A 20025-nucleotide genomic window follows, 5' to 3' on the forward strand; every position below is an offset into this window, starting at 1 on the left:
GTAAACATGTAGCACCCACTTTTTAAAAAGGAAAAGAAGATAACTTAGGTAATTGGAGAATTAGAGAAGTATTTAGTTTATAGTGACCTGTGACAATCTCATAATCCAAAGACTGGATTTTGAATTATTCCAGACACTGAGTATAGCTCAAAACCCATATATCCTTCTACAAGTGAGGTAATTAGCAGGTGGCTCTATGAGAGATTTAGGTTATTCTACGCTAGGCTACTTTGATAAAGAACAAGAAATGAAATATTTTGCCTTGTCTAAAGTAAGGCTTTAATTGTGTCCCAAAAGATAGTCCTGTAAATAAAGCAGTCATTCCTTAGATGGTTCTGTCTAAACTGAGTGTCATTTTTCACTTGGGGGTGTATGTTAAATGATGTTTATTGAGCAAAAATGTATATATAATGTAATGTAAAAATGTTAAAAAAGACATATATATATATGGGTTTTTTTTTTTTTTTGGAGACAGGGTCCCACTCTGTCATCCAGGTTGGAGTGCAGTGACTTGACCATGGCTCACTACAGCCTCGACTTCCTGGGCTTAAGTAATCCTCCCACCTCAGCCTCCCAAATAGCTAGGACTACAGGCCCATGCTACCACCCTGGCTGATTTAAAAAAAAATGTTTTGTAGAGACCGGATCTCACTGTATTGCCCAGGCTGGTCTCGAACTCCGGACTCAAGCAATCCTCTTGCTTCAGCCTCCCAAAGTGCTGGGATTACAAGTGTGAGCCACTGTCAGGCCCCAAAATGTATTTCTGTGGTACTGTGCTGATTGCTGAGGGGAAGATGTGGAATGGTTCTTGACCACTAGGATTCTTTTAATCTAGAAAAGCAGATAACTACAAACAAATAACAACAGTGTGTAATAGCGGATGAATTTGGTCCTGTAGACATGTTTGATTTGGTTTTGTGGTTTTTCTCAATGTTTTGAATTTGCATACCCTTAGATGAGACTTAAACTCTATAATGATCCTGCCTACTGTAAATACCCTGCCTGCCATACTCATTCTTGTTACCTGCCTGGACCCTGAAGGCATTTAAGTATTTGTATCAGTTTGGAGTATGGGTAAGATTTTAATCAGCAGAGATGAGGAGAAGGAAGAATTGGTATAAACCAATGCACAGAAGGCGGAAAGCTGAAGTTATATTCAGACATTCAGACAATGACCCAGAAGATGAATATAAAATCATATTTATTCATCTTATGTTAATAAGGATGCTTATTTTTGTTTTAAAATAATGTTTGGTTTACATGTGTTTTGAATGTATATTCTGGGGGAAAATGTAATTTCTTCCAGAAGCAGTTAGTGTCAGTTTCCTCCACTTAAATTTCGATCTTCAGCTGTGTCTGGGCCATAGCTTTACCTGATACTTCACCTTGCATTATCTAACTCTCTAAGAAGTACTTTGGATTTCCCTCTGAAAATTGTTTTTGGTATAATTAACATAACTCTTACAGTAACCTACCTTTGTAATAGAACATTTAGTATACTATTTATGATCTGCCTACTTTAGAACTATGATATTATTAATCTCTGACTTATAGTCCGTGATGACTGTATTTCTTTTTACAAAGAGCAATTTTTTTTTTTTTTTTTTTTTTTTTAAATCATGGTTCACTGCAGCCTTGATCTCCTGGGCTCAAGTGATCTTCCCACTTCAGCCTCCTGAGTAGCTGGGATTACAGGTGCGCACCATCTTACCTGGCCAATTTTTTAAAATTTATTTTTTGTAGAGATAGAGTCTCACCATGTTGCCCCTGTTAGTCTCAAACTCCTGGGCTTAAGTGATCCTCCTGCCTCAGCCTCCCAAAGTGTTGGAATTATAGGCGAGAGCCACTGTACCCAGTAAGATAATCTTTTAGAGAGATTTCTAGAACTTTATGATACTTCAGTTCTTGTAATTGATACAAGCTTTTCATGGCTTTTAACTTTTGATTTCTTAGTTCATTATGGAGCAGATCTTGAGCTTTGTTTTACCCAGAGTATTGATCAAATGGCAATCTGTGATTTGCATGATTTGCATGTGTATAAGGCACAATACATATCCTAAAGCCTAATACTATTTTTTTTTTTTTAAAAATCACAGTAATACCATATAATGAAAAATCCTGATGAATAGTAGCCAGGTGAATTAGTGCTTTTTGCTAATTTAATGAGAAGTGTAGCAAGCAAATCCCTCTTTTTTTTTTGGTTGATTTAAAGTACTAAATGTAAAGAAAATAAATAATAAAACAAGAATATAAAAAATAAAACAACTTCTTTTTATTGCCACATTGACATCTAAAATAAATAATGGAAATTATATATATATTTAAAATTTTTAATTTATTAATTGACTTCTCTGCCCATTTTATTATACCTTTTCCTTCATCATAACTAAATACTATTAATAAATTACATTGGTTAGTCTTATTTGCTTTTTCCCTTCTGCATTAGTAGTGACATTGGATAATGAGTTGGATGCTATATGCAGTGTAACTAACATTAGAAATTTTTAGGTCAAGATAATGGATTATTGGAATTTTGTTTATTAGAGCAGGAAGAAGTTAACTAGGGAAGACACCTTTATGGTGATAGCTCTAACTTTTTATCTCTTGCCTACATAGTTGAGGCCCATAAAAGTATAGATATATTCCCCTTGCTCTAAATGAGCAAAATTAAATGTAACTTTTTTCTTAAATATTGAATAAATATTTCTATTAAGATAGTTGTATTAATCAAGGTTATTAACGGAAAATTGACAAGAACTGATGGAAAAACCAACTCAAACTTTCCTAAATAATAAAGAAAAAATTATTGGCCAGTGACACTGAGATGTCCAAAGATAGGGCACTACTGCTCAGTAGATGTCACCATGGACCCAGCGTCTCTCCGTCTTTTAACTCTGCTTCATGCAATTTCGGCCTTATCATCAGACTACTTATAGTGGCCCAGCAGTTCCCAGCAGCTCTAGGCTCTGTCAGTCTGGTAGCAAAATGACTGCCTGGTCACAGTCCCAAACCTCACATTGTCGTGTCCTGTCATCTAAAGGAACAGAAACTGTCTCCCTCTACTAGCTGCTATATAATTTTTTTGTAAGAGGATGGGACCGGTAATTGACTTAAATTTAGCAAGACCCATCCTTGGAGCTAGATGTAGGTTCAGTCTTACCCAAATGAAATAGCTGTGAATGGGGGCAAAGCGATTTTCCAAAACTTATTTGGAAATTATTCCAAGAGGGGGAATGGAAGATGTACAGTAAATAGTAGATGTTTACTAAAATCTTTAGCTATTACTACTTAGCTTTTATTCAGAACATACATGTTTATGCTCCAGGAGGTCTAGGTGGAATTTGTGCATGTGTATGTTTTAAAAAGTTCCTCAGGTGGGTTCTGTTGCACACCTATGGTTGGGAACCACTCATAGTATATTTAATTCTTACACATTGAAAATTTTTTTTTAAAGTTCTCAAATTATGCTAGATACATTTCTGCCTCCAGAGGGCACTATTTCCTTAACAAAGGACGAATTAATTACTTTGTTTATAAACTGAATCTTTACATTTTATTTAAGAGTTAGCTGATATGCTGACTGACTTCTTAGGATGTCAAGAGTTGATAATGCTTCTGGTAAGGTCATAAGGATTGAGACTATTCTGGGTTCAACTGTAGAACTCCCCAAGAAGTTCTAACTAATTTCCTTAGCAATCACTAAATCGCTAGTAATCATTAGTAATCATCTCTTAGGAATACCTTACCAAATAATTCAGTGTATTCCTACGTATAACTACAGGAAAAGTTGCATTGAAAGCCTTTTCTATCTCTTCTTTCTATCCTTGCTCCCACTTCTTTAAAAAGAAAATGTGGTGAGTCAGTTCATGCAGCTATAAAGATCAGACACATGTTTTCTAATGATTATATTTGTCTGAATTATAAAATAAGCAGAATTCTTAGTCCTTAGAAAAATCCTTTCAAGTGTTGACTTTAATCGTATTCCTGCTCGGGAGTACTGTCTGAAATTTTTCTTTGACACAGTACAGCCAGTGATTCCCTGACATAGATTTATTTGCTTCCTATTATAGCCCGTGGAAAGCATTAATAAACTTTAAAAAATATTAGGTACCCTTCCCCGAAAGTTTTTTAACATCTTGAGAAAAGGTTATTTTAACTTAGATATTTTATGGGAAAAGTGGAACCTGCTCATGGTGTCACCTCAGAAACATAGACTTATCAACAAAGTTCTAGTGACAATACCAAAAAGCAATACATCAATTTTTATGTTTTCCCTTTTATTTTGGCTTAGTTTCTTTTAGAAAGTAGTGTTTTCTGAACCACTTGTTCACTAAACGTGGTCTAGAAAGCATGTAATTATAATTATTTCACGTGATGGTGTGAATGGTTTTGTCATTTTAAATTTTCTTCTTTCAGATAAAAATAGTGTTTTTTCCCTCATGACTTAAAAATTTCTAGATATTTGGTCTCTACCACCCCGTCAACTTTTGGTTAATATTTCAATTGTCCCATATTGCTTTTTAAATCTAGGAAAATGTGAACTAGCATCTTTTTTTTTAATTTTAATAAAGTTCTATAAAGTAAAAAAAAAATTAAAGCTGGATTTAAATTTGGCTTTTAATGAAATAGCCAGTTTTATATCAATCTAAAGTTTAACCAAGTACTTTAGCTCTATAAGTTTGGAGGAGGGGAGCTTCTTGAAACTGGCTTTTAAAATCTTGTTATGCATCTCCTTCTCTTCCTGCCTATATTAGAGGCATCCCAAAAAAGCAAAAGAAATAATAAGTAGCGGTCTGAGTGCAGATAGAAAATGCAGCGGAAGATAGAAGCAATCAGATTCTCAATTTTCTTTGCCCGGTGATAGAAGGGAAGCAGGTTGAGTATTTATGAGATGATTGTACATAGTTCTGAGGTTTAGGGTTCTCTTTTCCAGCTGCCTTCTGGAATTACTGCCTGTCTTCAGTTGTGTAGTGACCTATATTCATCTGCTTAGATTCAGTAAAAGTAGTGAGACATGAATGAGGGAACTGATTATGAACACTGGGGCAAAATGCAAAATGCTAAATAAATATTTTTATATTGCTTTGAGAAAATTGACTTACAAATGATGTCATTAAGGTATGTTATGTTGTAGTTCTGTAGGTCATAAGCATTTACCATCTTAGGTACCTGCCCCTAATGTTAAAGAAGTTAAAGAGAAGTAGGTGTTACTGCCATGAATTATACATATTAAATATGACACCCCTTTCCACTGGTTAGTGTTTCACTTTTTTTTTTTTTCTAAAGACAAGGTCTTGCTCTGTCACCCAGGCTGGAGTGCAGTGACGCAATCATAGTTCACTGCAGCTTCAAACTCCTGGGCTCAAGCGATCCTCCCACCTCAGTCTCCTGAGTAGTTAGGACTATAGGCACAAGCCACCATGACCAGCTAAATTTTTAATTTTTTGGTAGAGACAGAGTCTCACTATATTGCCCAGGCAGTTCTTTAACTCCTGACCTCAAGTGATCCTCCTGCTTCAGCCTCCCAAACTGCTAGAGTTATAGGCATGAACCACTGTGCCCAGCCAAGTTTTACATAAAAAAAAATCCTGTTAATGTTCAATACCCAATTTTTGCTCTCTTACATAAAAATAACTACACTAAGTTAAGCCAACTTGGGCAATTTGGAAGGCTTGGAATTCTGATGTATTAATAGTCTCCATACAGTTCTTTTAGTAAGACATTTATTGAGCGTTACTAGGTATAAAACACAAGTAAGTGTAGGAAAACTGATTTGTTTTAGCCCCTTCTGGGTGCCAAGTACTGTTAGGTACTTTGTATTAATTATAGAAGTTTGTGTAATGCTCAAAACAGCCCTGTGAGATGGGGATGATTCTCATTTCATAGGTAAGACATTAAGTTAATTTGCTTGAGATGTAAAGATAAGTGAAATAGTGGGAATCAGATGCCTTCCCATTTCCCCAAACCGCTTTTGTTTTTTTCTGTTAAGTAAATGGAAGTACTAACCCATCTTCTTTATGAGCCATTTCTTCATTATTCATTATTAGCAGGAATGGTGATTTTTTAAATGGCTACAAATTCCTTGACACTTCTCTTATTGAGAAGTGGGGATCTGTATCCCCTTATCTTGATCTGGGCAGACTTGTGACAGCTTTGACCAAGAAAGTACAGTAAAAATCATTTGAGACTTTAGACTTCTGAGGCAAGGACATAAAAGGCAATGTGTTATTGCCTTTATTCCAAGCATGGAACACACATACTTGGAGCCCTGTGCTGCCATGTAAGAAGCCCAATTACTCTTTAGCCACTTGAGTGCTTTGAGGAGACACTAAAGTGCTTGGCTTTGAGGTAGCCAAGCAACATGGAAAGGCTGCCCATCCCTGGTACCAGACATAAGAGTGAGGAAGCCTCCAGATGATTCTAATCCCCAGCTGTTGAGTCTTATTGCTGGTCTTCAAGTCTTTTCCAGCTGAGGTCACAGATACTGTAGTACAAAGTCATCTCCACTATTTCCTGACCCATAGAACCTGTGAGTATAACAAAATGTTTGTTATTTTAAGCCACTAACTCAAAAATAGTAACTGGAACAGCCACCACATAAATACTTCTTCTAGATTCCTATTTTTCCATATCACCATGTTGCTTTTCCTCCATGAAACCCTCTTTCTAGCCAACATGATCTCTTCTTATTTGGCATACTTTTACTATACATGTAGTTAGTATTAATTTGTGAATATTTATTCATTCTATGATTATTGTATTTTCATTCTTTTATTTTTATTTATTTATTTTTTTGAGATGGAGTCTCACTCTATTGCCCAGGCTGGAGTGCAGTGGTGCGATCTCAGCTCACTGCAACCTCTGCCTCCCGGGTTCAAGCAATTCTCATGCCTCAGCCTTCTGAGTAGCTGGGATTATAGGTGTGCACCACCAAGCCTGGCTAATTTTTGTATTTTTAGTAGAGACGGGGTTTCACTACGTTGGCCAGGCTGGTCTCGAACTTCTGACATCAGGTGATCCACTCGCCTCAGCCTCCCAAAGAGTTGGGATTACAGGTGTGAGCCACTGCGTGTGGGCGATTATTGTATTTTCTATCCTTATCTGGATTTTCTATCCTCAACTAGATTATAAAATTTTTTCAAGACAGGGGTGATTTCCTTTATTCATTTAACAAGTGCTCATCTACTGCTTACTATGTGCCAAGCACTGTTCTCAGTGCTAGGGATACATCAGTGAATGAAAACAGACACACCCTTCCTGCCTTCTTTTCATATCCATGGGTTCCACCTCTTGGATTCAGCCTATCATGGATCAAAAATATTTGGAAGAAAAGATGCGTGGTGCATCTGTACTGAACATGTACAGACTTCTTTTTCTTGTCATTATACCCTAAACAATACAGTGTGACAACTATTTACATAGCATTTACATTGTGTTAGGTGTTATAAGTAATCAAGAGATTACTTAAAGTATACAGGAGGATGTATGTAGATTATATGCAAATACCACACCATTTTATATAAAGGACTTCAGCATCTGCAGATTTTGGTATCCGAGGGAGATCCTGGAGCCGGTCTCTTACCAGAGGATGACTGTATAAGTAACTATTTTGAGTCAGAGCTCATCTTGTTACTACCATATTTAATAGTGCTTCATTAAAATTTCAATTCATTATCATAACATTAACTTAAATATCTGTTTTATCTAAAGTAATGTTTATTTTAACTTTTTTCTGTATTTGAGGGGAGGCTGTGTTGAACTCAGTGCCTCTCCTTAATGTCAGCTTTGTGTTGGACCACTGAATGGGGAGAGAAGAAATAATCTTGGAATTCTTATTCTAATCCTACTGTGAAACCAGGCATGCAGATAGAAAGATGTCTGTCAATAGTTGGTTTTCCCCAGCCCACCATGGCAGTGAGTAGTAAGTGGTTAGTGTGAAAATTGGAGAGGAAGCCAAAGAAGTGTTAAAATGTGGAAATGGTACATTTTGATTATACACCTCAGAATAATGTGTGGTCTGCTCTTGTTGAGTGGAGCGTTCAGTAGATGTCTGTTAGATCCAGTTGATTTATATTGTGGATCAAGTCTTCTGTTTTTTCTGCCTGCTCAAATCTGCTGTTGAACTCCTTTAGCGATTTCTTTTTTCTTTTTTCTTTTTTTTTTTTTTTGAGATGGAGTCTAGCTCTATTGCCCAGGCTGGAGTGAAGTGGCGCAATCTCGTCTCACTGCAAGCTCCACCTCCTGGGTTCACGCCATTCTCCTGCCTCAGCCTCCCGAGTAGCTGGGACTACAGGCACACACCTGGCTAATTTTTTTGTATTTTTAGTAGAGATGGGGTTTCACCGTGTTAGCCAGAATGGTCTCCATCTCCTGACCTCATGATCCACCCGCCTCAGCCTCCCAAAGTGCTGGGATTACAGGCGTGAGCCACTGTGCCTGGCCTAGTGATTTTTTTTTTTCACTTCACTTATTGTACTTTTTTCTTTTCTTTTTTTGAGATGAAGTCTCACTCTGTCACCCAGGCTGCAGTGCAGTGGCACCATCTTGGCTCACTGTAACCTCCGCCTCCCAGGTTCAAGTGATTCTTCTGCCTCAGCCTCCCACGTAGCTGGGATTACAGGCACCCACTGCCACGTCTGGCTAATTTTTTGTATTTTTAGTAGAGATGGGGTTTCACCATGTTGGCTAGGCTGGTCTCGAAATCTCGACCTCAGGTAATCCGCCTGCCTCGGTCTCCCAAAGTGCTGGGATTACAGGCGTCACTTATTGTACTTTTTAATAATTTATATTTATATTCCCCATTTGTTGATGTATTCTCATAATTTTCTTTTAGTTCTTTAGATATGGTTTCCTTTTGTTCTTAAATTTTTGTCCTATAAGTTCAACATCTGAACTGCCTCACAGTTTCTGTTGGTTGCTTTTTTTCCTGTGTATGGGTCATATTTTGTTTCTTTGTGTTAACTTGTCATTTTTTGTTGATAACTGGACATTTAAAATAATATAAGATGGCAACTTTGGAAGTTCTCTCCTCTCCCAAGGGTTTGTTGTTTCTCCCATTTGTTGTTTGTTTTGTGACCTTTCTGAATTAAGTCTGTAAGTCTGTGTTCTTTGTCATATGAGGCCATTGAAGTCTTTGCTTGGTTAGCTTAGTGGTCAGCTAGTGATTGGATACAGATTTGCTTAAAAGCCTGGAACCTGTGAGTCCCCTAGTCTTTGCCAAAGGGCTCTGTGTGCATGTTGGGGTATGTCTTAAACACTGAGATAGGAAGTTAATAATTCTGCTTTGGCTTTTACTTCCTGCTTGCACATGATACCAGTGGGCTGGGGGAGGTCCCCAAATGCTGCTGGGACCTCAATCCCAGCCAGTGTCCAGGCTCTTGACACTGTTGTGAGAAGGAATTCAAGGATGAATCAGAAAATAGTGAAAGTATGGAGACTTAATTGCAAAACAAAATACACATTCAAGAAAGGGGAGTGCAGGCACACTTGAGAGAGAGAGAGAGTGAGTCATACGCAAGCGGGAGTGGGGCTGCTACCTTTATGAGTTTCTTTAACCAAGGGATGAAATATTCATGATGATTCCCGGAAAAAGATGGAATTTTTTTTGGAATTGTGGTGCCACCCATTTTTACATCAAATATGAGTGTTCCTAAAACTGTCATGGCACTGGTGGGTATGTGATTGAGTATGTTATGAGTGTACATTGAGTCCTGGGTGAAACAGGTTAAATCTAGCACCACGTTGAGTCTGGTCAGTCTTAGCATGGTTTACACCCTGCTTTTCGGGGTCTTATCAGCCCATAGCTTCTGCAGCTATTTCAACAGTTTCCTTTGGCTAATCACATAAAACTGCTGCCTAGAATTTCCTTTTCTCCTGTCACTACCTTGTATTATTTCTGTCTTGCACAGAGCTTCAAGGTCAGCCATAAATGAGAGCTTAGAGCCTTCTTAGGTCTTTCCCAAGTGTGTACACAGCCCTATTTATGTATGTGGCCTTTTAGATTCCCAGGAATCTGGTAGAGGTTTTCAAAGTCATCTGTGGACATTTTATTTCCCAATTTTTCCTTTTAAGCCCTTTGGTTGACCTATTGTTTGTCCCAGCTGTTACCTACCATCTCAGGCATCCTCCATGTTAAACTTATTGCCTCTTACTGTTTTTGATAACTGCCCGCTGGGGAAAAGGCTTTTTGTACTAGGCAGTCCTGATTCAGGTCAAATAAAGACATCCCTGTAAACAGGTATGGAGTCTTCCAGGGAACCACCAGATAGGTCAAATAATGATAATTCTCTGAGAATGTGGCTTTGAAGGTTCTGCAGTTCTGTTCTGTCTGCTTTGATGGCTGGCAAGCTCTAGGTTTCCACCAGAGTTTTAGAATGTTGTCTTTCGAGAGTACTGTAGAGCTGGAACAGAGGAAGAATAATGGAAATAGGGCATATTAAAATGCTACAAAGCTAATTTTTTCTACCAATATTCAGCTGTTTTTCTTGAATAAATGATGCCTGTATTTCTGCAAGTTTTGAGGTAATTTTCAGAGTTCTGAAAAGGTTGATTTTTATAATTTTTGATAAGTTTTCTGGTTACTTCTATGAATGAGAAAATGTTTGGAGATCCTCCCTCTGCTATTTTTGCTGGCATCACTCCTGTTGTTTATTTCTCCTCAGAGAAATTAACTATCTCCATCTCTTTCTCTTCTGCCTCCACCCGTTCTTAAACTCAAAGCACTGGCAGATATTCCATTTCTTCTGTGATAGTCCAACTGAATTGCTCTCAGTGAATCGGGGTTAGAAAGAGGTGGTCTTCTGTGTTCTTGGCAACTTCTGTTTTTCCACTTCTGTTTCTTCTAAGGGTCCTCTTAGAGTTGTAAGAACAAGTCAGGAATTAATATCTCATAAAGTATTCTATCACATAAAGACAAAAAAAGGTGATAGATTGGAAAGGAACTAAGAAAAGATGTTATATCCAGTCAAACAAATAGAGTACTGCCGGAAAACAACAACAACAACAACAACAACAGTTTTCCTGGACTTTGAATAAATGACTAAAATATTTAACCAAAGGTAAATGTAAAATAATATCTAGAATTGTAAGAACACTTGTTTTATTATCTGTTTCTTATCTTTTGTTGTTATTTTGTCCCTTGTCAGGATGCTCGACATGCAGCAGAAGGAGAAATATATACCAAACTGAATCAAAAAATTGATGAATTTGTTCAGCTTGCTGATTATGACTGGACAATGTCTGAGCCAGATGGAAGAGCTAGTGGTTATTTAATGGACCTTATAAATTTTTTGAGAAGCATCTTTCAAGTGTTTACTCATTTGCCTGTAAGTATAAAAAATTTCAAAAATTGTTTTGTGTTTGCTTACTAAAAAGTATATTTTAGAATTTAGTTTGAGGTTTACTTGCTTAAGCCAACTTCCTGGAGTGCTTGTTTCTTTTTCCATTATTATAAATCCATTTGCAAGGAATTATAACTTAGCCAAATTGCTTGAAATTTTGATTTATTTTATTTTTAACCAAAATAACTGTAACTCTGTTTCCACCAAAGCCAAGGCAAAACCCTGAAACTGACAATACAGACTTAAATAGAAATAATCTCTAATAGAAATAATTTTCGTAGAGTCAACATAATTAATGACTTTTCCAGTTAGAAAGGACCAAGAAATTACTGGCTATTTTTGAGCCAAGAGAATAAAAGCAAAACTGAAGCATTGTTCTATCCTGGCACGTAGTCATAGCACATCTACATTTTGGACAGTTGGTTGATGAAACGTTAAAAAAAAAAAAGATACAGCAAGGACATTAGGGTATAAAGAAGCTGAAATGTTGGATTCTTCAGATGAGGACTGCAAAGACTAAAGATATGGTGGGATGAACATACTCTTGTTAGGTATATCCAGAAATAATAAAACTGTTAAAACATGAATGCAATAGTTTTATACAAAAAATATAGGAAGAAATTTTATCAACCTTTTAATCTTATGATACGATATAGCTGAACACAAGAATAAAGTGTTTAACCCATTTATGCTGGAGGTTGCAAATTATTTTGTGTGAAAAATCAGACCTTGGAGATGACTTTGAGCAGTGTGATATAAATAACTTCCACCAGCTTAGCGTTCCAATAATGGAATGCTAGGCTTAAATGGGTTAATATGGAACCTACACAGCTGCCCCCAGCCACCCTCTCTCTGCTTGGAATTAGGGGGTGGAAAAGGTAATTTTCCTCATCCTTTAGTCTTTCCCCATCAGAAACTGCTTCAGAGAACCAATTGGCGAAGTTAAGGGAAGGTGTTGCTAAGAAAAATTAATGGAAGACTATTTTAAAGAGATCGTCATCATGGATCTGGGCCAGAGAATTTTAGAAGCTTACCCAGGGATGATACTGTATTCCCAAATGCTGTCTTTGAACTGAAAAAGGCAATCTGTAAATACAGTTAATTTTTGTATCAATGAATTTTTATAGAAGTGTTTTTATATAGTTTATACTAAATAATTGTTAAATTAATTTGAATTCACCTTGTCAGTGTAAATCTCCATGCTTCTAGCCAAAAGCAATCCCCAAGAACAAACACATGCACAAGCTTGCTGACACACACACACACACACACACACACAGTTTTATGTTTTAATATCTGTGTCATGTATTGCTTTGAGGTGATGGGTAGGAATTTTGTACATAAATGGAATAGGATTAAGAGATATTATATGTTAGATATGTTTGGGGTAAATGTCTCACCTTCCAAGGTCACCTTCTAGGCTGACATCCTAGAGCAAATCCTGCTTTTTCATAAGACATATTCTGGTGACATTGAGAGAAATAGACTCCTGATCTAACTAGATCACTCATCTATCTATTATGACATTTTGTATGACTTTAACTGAGTCTTCATATGCCATTTTGGACTTTTATGTCATCTAACATAGATTTTTCTATAAAGGAAATAAAGTTTTATACAATGTAGACCAATAAATTCAACTATAAATACAAGGCATAACCATATAAAAAGAAAATAATAGTTTACATCTAAGAAAAAAGAAAAGTGGACTGGGTGCATTGGCTCACACCTGTAATCCCAGCACTTTGGGAGGCCAAGATGGGAGGACCGCTTGAGCCTGGGAGTTCGAGACTAGTCTGTGCAACATGGTGAAACCCAATGTCTACAGAAAATACAAAAATTAACTGGGCATGGTGGCGTGTACCTTTAGTCTTGGCTACTTGGGATGCTGTAATCATGCTACTGTGCTCCAGCTTGGGTGACAGAGTGAGACCTGTCTCAAAAAAAAAAAAGAGAAAAATGGTCCTAAAAACAGTATATTGTTATTCAAGAATGAACTAAAAGCATAATCTTCAAGCAAAAATAGTAAATTATTGACTATGATAAATTTTAGAATCAACAGAGTCATTATATTGTGGCTTTGTATATTTTCTGAAATCCTGAAATTGTATTAAAAATTCAACTGGATTGTTTTAAGCAAAGAGAAGAGGCAGAGGCATTAAATCTATTATTTTTCTAGATGAAGTATGGCATTACGTTAAGCTACCATTTTTATTTGAGTGTTTTAAGTTGAAAATGATTTCTTGGTTTAAGGTTATTCTTGGACCCAAATAGGGTAAAGGGCCAATTCTGGACTTCTTTATCCCTCAAAGAAGCTTCAGACAAAGCTTATCACATTTAACCGCAAATCAGTCTGCTTAAGCAGAACAAGCCATCCTACTTACAGACGTGAGTTAAGTAGTGGTTCTGGTTTGGGCCCCATGCCCTGTCTTTGGTTTTGGTAGTGTTCAGGAACAATGGAGTATGTTAGAGTCAATGGAAGCTGAGAAACTAAGGGCCACTCTATCAAATAGTGCAAATATTGGCCAATAGTGCAAAAATTTGGAGATTTTCTGGGATAGAGGTGACTCTCTCACCCCCTAACCCTGAAAGTTACCTAAGATTGAACACTTTTAGCTTAAAAGCTCCACCCTTAGTTTCACTGAGTATTTAGTTTCTGTCAGTCCCCTGCCAAAAGGACTCCCCTCCCCTACAGTGAAGTCTTGCTCTGTCGCCCAGGCCGGAGTGCAATGGTGCAATCTTGGCTCACTGCAGCCCCCACCTTGAGGTTCAAGTGATTCTCCTGCCTCAGCCTCCCAAGTATCTGGGACTACAGATGCGGGCCACCATGCCTGGCTAATCTGAATGTTTTCTTAGTCAAAGATTGTCATGATGTGCAATTGCTGACCACCATTGCCCAGTGAAAAGTTCCATTTGTTCCAGAAAAGTTATGATCTATCCAATGAAATTTTGTTCTCTGCTCACGGGACACGAGAACAGTACAGATTAATAGATAATGATGGTTTTGATGGAGTCTAGGGAAAGTACTCTGTCATTTTCACAGACTGCGGTAGCAGTGGAAACCTGTAGGATTTGGAAAACCACAATAACCCAAATAATGTTCACTTTAAACACCTCTTATCGCCAAGGTTAGATGAGTAAGAATTGATTACTTCCCTTACTGGCTGTGGTGACTCACATCGGTAATCCCAACACTTTGGGAGGCCGAGGCAGGAAGGTCTCTTGAGCCCAGGAGTTGGAGAACAGCCTGGGCAATATAGTGAACCTCGTCTCTACAAAAAATTAAAAGATTAGCCTATTGGGAGGCTAAGGCAGGAGGACTGCTTGAGCCCAGGAGGCGGAGGCTTCAGTGAGCCAAGATCATGCCACTGCACTCCAGCCTGGGCAGCAGAGGGAGACCCTGTCTCAAAAAAAAAAAAAAAAAAAAAAAATTCCCCTCACCTTGCCTCCAGATTAAAATACCGATTCATCTGCATTTTTCTGTGCTCTAGCTGAGAAGGCAGACTCTCTTCTGGCTACAGGAATTAACAGCAAGCTAAATAGTATTGATAGAAATAACAAATATTGGGCCGGGCGCGGTGGCTCAAGCCTGTAATCCCAGCACTTTGGGAGGCCGAGACGGGCGGATCACGAGGTCAGGAGATCAAGACCATCCTGGCTAACACGGTGAAACCCCGTCTCTACTAAAAAGTACAAAAAACTAGCCGGGCGAGGTGGCGGGCGCCTGTAGTCCCAGCTACTCAGGAGGCTGAGGCAGGAGAATGGCGGGAACCTGGGAGGCGGAGCTTGCAGTGAGCTGAGATCTGGCCACTGCACCCCAGCCTGGGCGACAGAGCGAGACTCCGTCTCAAAAAAAAAAAAAAAAAAAAGAAATAACAAATATTTTCCCATTACCCAAAATGTTAAGCTTCTCTGCTAAATATATTATCTTCAATTAGAATAATAAAAGGGCAAACTCCCGTGAGGAATGTTTATCTTTTATTATTTCTAGAGGTCTGAGTGCTTGACAATGTGCAGAGATGGGCTGTAGAGTTAGAAATCCTTATATTTGAACTTTAGGTTTGTAATTTACTTGCTATGGGATCCTGGCAAGTTGCTCAATCTCTCTGAGCCTCTTCCCTTCTGCAAAATGAGCATAATCCATTTTTCCCATAGGACTGTCATAAAATGAATGAAAATAGTATGTAGAAAAGTTGTCTGGTAGGGTACTTGGCAAAAAGTGGGTACTGTTAATAAATGTTAGTTTGGTCTTTTATTCTCCTTTCTTCCCTTGTTACAATTTTAAAATCCTTTATAGTATTAGTTTCATTGTGTAATGACACTTTTTTTACTTTTTTTCTTGTTGTATTTATGCCTGTGTTTTAAACTTGATACTAAGTTTCATCCTTATGACTTTGCATTATACAGCCATTTGAAAATGTTCTTTATTATGAAAGGCATTCATTGTAAGGCATATTTGAATCATTATTATAGCTTGAGTTGCAGTGCTTACAGTTGCTAACAGTCAGATACTAGCTAATGCCAATGAGGTCTGATTAATATGTAAGTACAATTTTATCTCTAAATTAGTACCCTTGGAAATCATGCCAATTTTCAATATTTTAAATGTGTAAGTTTCTCTTCTTTCTAATAATTTTTTTCTGACAATTAGAAAATATAGCCAAGTATAGAGAAGTGGACAAAAATCACCTTTATCTTGTTAAAAGATCATCATTGTTTTAACTGGGCATGGTGGCGGGCACCTGTAATTCCAGCTACTTGGGAGGCTGAGGCAGGAGAATTGCTTGAAGCTGGGAGGCAGAGGTTGCAGTGAGCCTAGATCGCGCCATTGCACTCCAGCCTGGGCGACAGAGCAAGACTCTGTCTTACAAAATAAAAATAAAAATCATCACTGTTAACATTTTGGCAAGTATTCTTCAGGTTCTCTTTTTCTATGCATTTATGACACTATTCTAAAGTGAATTTATAAACAAGTTTTGTTTTTTAAACAAGATTTTATATTAGCTAGAAAATTTAAACCAGAAGAATTTTAAAAAACATTAAACATTCATTCACCACTGACATGAATATAAGTAGAATAAGTTGTTGAGCAGCTTGGACATATCTTGTTGTTCTTCATGACTGCCAAATGCAACTCAGTAACGTTTTACTGTGAACTTACTGCCTAACCACCCAGTACTGGTCTGTTTCTGGAAATAACAACAAACATTTTCTTCCTTTATAAATGTTAATTGTGTATTCATTTTAATGAGGATAGTTTATTGATTTACCGTCCATTGGGGAGACATGTAAATGACAATGAGTTTTTAAAATGTCTTCACATGTGTTCATCACTAAAGGTACCCAATTTATCTAAATATTTATACTAACAAATGGTTGTCTTTTATGTTAGAAGTAAATAGAAGATCTGGAATGATCATTTTGTTCGTATTTCTTCCTTTCTGGAAACTCTTCATTGTTTTGTCTTTAACTATAATGTAATCTTCTTTGCTTAATTTTGCTACTACTCTAGGGATATTAAATTAGTAAATACGTCTGGTTCTAGTTTGAATTTTAAATATCAAAGCATTTATTCCCAGAAAGATATCTTTTCCTTTGCCTTCAAATATGCTTAACTTTTGATTTTCTGCATTAATGGAAGTGGTGTGATGGACAATTTTTAAAAAAAACATGATCGGCTGGGCACGGTGGCTCACGCCTGTAATCCCAACACTTTGGGAGGCCAAGTTGGGCAGATCACGAGATCAGGAGTTCGAGACCAGCCTGACCAACATGGTGAAACCCCGTCTGTACTAAAAATATAAAAATTAGCTGGGCATGGTGGCACATGCCTATAATCCCAGCTACTCAGGAGGCTGAGGCAGGAGAATCACTTGAACCTGGGAGGCAGAGGTTGCAGTGAGCCAAGATTACACCACTGCACTCCAGCCTGGGTGACAGAGCGAGACTCTGTCTCAAAACAAACAAACAAACAAAAAAACAGACATGATCTTTGGTAATAATACGAATTTACTGTTGGCATATGGTTTTCTAATTACGTGGTAATTTGGGATATTTTTCAAGAAAATCTCACATCAGATATTAGATGCCTAAAAAGCTGTCCATTAAAAAAACATCTTTAACAGGATTATTCCTCTGATTATCTTTTACTCTGAGATTAGAAATGCCTTCCTACTAATAGTAAATGGCCTCAAGATCATGTTGGGAAATATATATTCCAAGATCCAATTGTGCACACTTCTTTCCAGCTGTGCCTTCAGTGGCATCACATTGGTAGCCATGGTAGGAGTGGTTAGACCATTCTTTTTATAAAAGGGTACAAATTAAGGCTTTTCCCCCAGAGAATCATTGTTACATATTTACTAGCACACCACTAAATAAAGCATAACATTTAAAATCATACTGTCAGAGAAAAATTGTTTAGTTTTTATTAACTCAAGAAATCAAGCACAGTATATGCTCAATAATAAGATTTAAAAATATTATAGTAGGAACTTCTTTCAAGATGGGGAAATGTACAAGTGTTACTCGATTTAAACAGCATCTACTTATCCATCTGTCCCTTTTAAGGTGTTTCTCTTTTCAGGTATTTCCTTTGAAGAGTTTTTTTCCTTGGTTTAATTGTTTGCTTTGGGCTGTAGTGTTTTACTGATGTGCCAATTTAGTATCCTTTGTAAATTATTTTCCCACTAAATGTATCTGATGTTACTAAGTTTTTAATTTGCATTTTTAGTTTCCATTAACGATTTTAGAACATAATATGCTTTCTTTAATTGAGAAACAAATATGTGCTCCAGAACAAATAAAGGTACATTATTTGGATAGAAATGGATAGTACCTAACTTTTAAAATCATTCTCTCCTTAAGAATTCTTTCTGAGAATTCAGCACTATCTTGAAATTTTTGAGATTTGGGTTTTAGGCCTGATTCTTCCGATTAACTGCAGTTGTGAAAGCAGACAAATTATTTAGCCTCTGGATTAATTTGCTAATGTCTATTTTATTTCATAAAGCTAAAAATAAAGGTCGTTCTGTTTTGCTTTCATTCCAGTTAATACACATAAATGGTGTGATAAGTAGTCCAAAAGAGTTTGGAATGGAAAATAGCTCCTCTCCTTTCCCTTTCCCCACTTCCACTCCCAGTCTTCTAGACTGCTATTTTTCACTATTTGGTTTTATTTCTTCTGGTGGTTATCTTAATAAAAAACAGGGAATATCTAGTGATCCTGTGAAGTACAAAAGTACACGTAGCAACCTTTCCTTTCCCCTTTTTTAAACTATTGATTGTTACATTTTTAAATTTCTTCTATTTCTTTCTTCTTCTTCTCCTTCTTTTTGTTGAGACAGAGTCTCCTGTGTTGCCCAGGCTGTAGTGTATTGGCGTGAGGGATCTCGGCTCACTGCAATTTCCTCCTTCTGGGTTTAAGTTATTCTTGAGCTCCAGCCTCCTGAGTAGCTGGAATTACAGGCATGAACCACCACGCCCTACTAATTTTTGTATGTTTAGTAGAGACGGGGTTTCGCTGTTTTGGCCAGGCTGATCTTGAACTCCTGGTGTCAAGTGATCCACCCACATTGGCCTCCCAAAGTGATAGGATTACAGGCACGAGCCACTGCGCCAAGCCTATTTGTTTATATAAAATAGTTATACTGTACTTCTATTCCTGGTTCTTTCTACTTTAATCAGTATCTTAATTCCCTTCTATTTGAAATAAAGGAGTTAGCCTCCCTCTCCTTTGCTCCATCAGTTCTTCCATCTGTTCTCTTCTGATAGCTATACTATTATTTTTATCTTATTCAGGGTATTAGTATGTACATTCTGTTTGACAACCACAATCAAATCTGTCCTTTCTCCTAGGCTGGCTTTCCAAGCTAAACACCAGTAAACAGTACTGGTGTTTGTTATGATTATGCTCATATTGTTCCCTTTACACAAAGCATAGTATGCTTGGATTTTTTTAATTTTCCTTTCATTTTTGAATCCAGTATCCAAGTTCTGGGCACTTGAAGGAGAATAATTCTAGCATCATGACCAAATAGATTTTTTAAAATTATACTCCATTATTTAATGAAATTATACACATTTTAGTTGGCTTAATATTTAAAACATATTTTTTTTCCTTTTTGATAAGTGAATATTGTACCTTCATCATATTGAGTGTTCCGATTTCCTTTCCTTCCATTGTGTGAAATTGTCTTCTTTCCAGGAGGCCTCTTTTAAGAGGTATTTGTCCCTAACCTGTACCAGTTGCTGTCTAGAATTGGGGCATAGCTGTTACCCTGGGACTTTCGTTCCTTGCTCTCCTGTGTTAGGAGCTGTTTCTTGGAATCCCAGGCTTCTTGGTTTTTTTTGTTTTTGTTTTTGTTTTAATTACTTTACCAGTCAGTTTTGCTGAATTCCCATAAAACTTCAGTAACTTTAATAACTTTCCCACAAAAGGAAAGTATACTATTTAAGTCCTTGCATATTAGAAAATGTCTTCTGTCTTCATGCTTGATTGATAGTTTGGCTGATTATATAATTATAAGTTGATTAGCTTTTTCTCTGATGACTTTCATTGCATTTCTCCATTGTCTTCTGGCATACAGGTTTTAGTATCTGTTTTAAAATTTGAATACTTCAGCCTGGGCAACATGGTGAAACTCTGTCTCTATAAAAATTACAAAAAGTCAGCCGGGTGTGGTGG

At 37.1% G+C, this 20025-nt stretch overlaps 1 protein-coding gene and 1 long non-coding RNA gene across 21 annotated transcripts in view; one reads left to right on the top strand and one right to left on the bottom strand.

Annotated features, from left to right (window-relative positions):
- Positions 1 to 20025, top strand: part of EXOC6 (exocyst complex component 6) — a 218721-nt gene that overhangs the window by 119652 nt on the left and 79044 nt on the right. For all 19 annotated transcript variants that reach the window (XM_077946788.1, XM_002805764.4, XM_077946801.1 and 16 more), the window contains one exon: positions 11145 to 11324. In XM_077946788.1, coding sequence (XP_077802914.1) covers positions 11145 to 11324 — 180 coding nt within the window. The remainder of the gene's footprint in view (positions 1 to 11144; positions 11325 to 20025) is intronic.
- The window catches only part of LOC144331200 (uncharacterized), a 109920-nt gene that overhangs the window by 43388 nt on the left and 46507 nt on the right, over positions 1 to 20025 (bottom strand). The window lies entirely within an intron of this gene.

Source organism: Macaca mulatta, chromosome 9 (genome assembly GCF_049350105.2).
Source record: "Macaca mulatta isolate MMU2019108-1 chromosome 9, T2T-MMU8v2.0, whole genome shotgun sequence".
NCBI lineage: Eukaryota > Metazoa > Chordata > Mammalia > Primates > Cercopithecidae > Macaca > Macaca mulatta.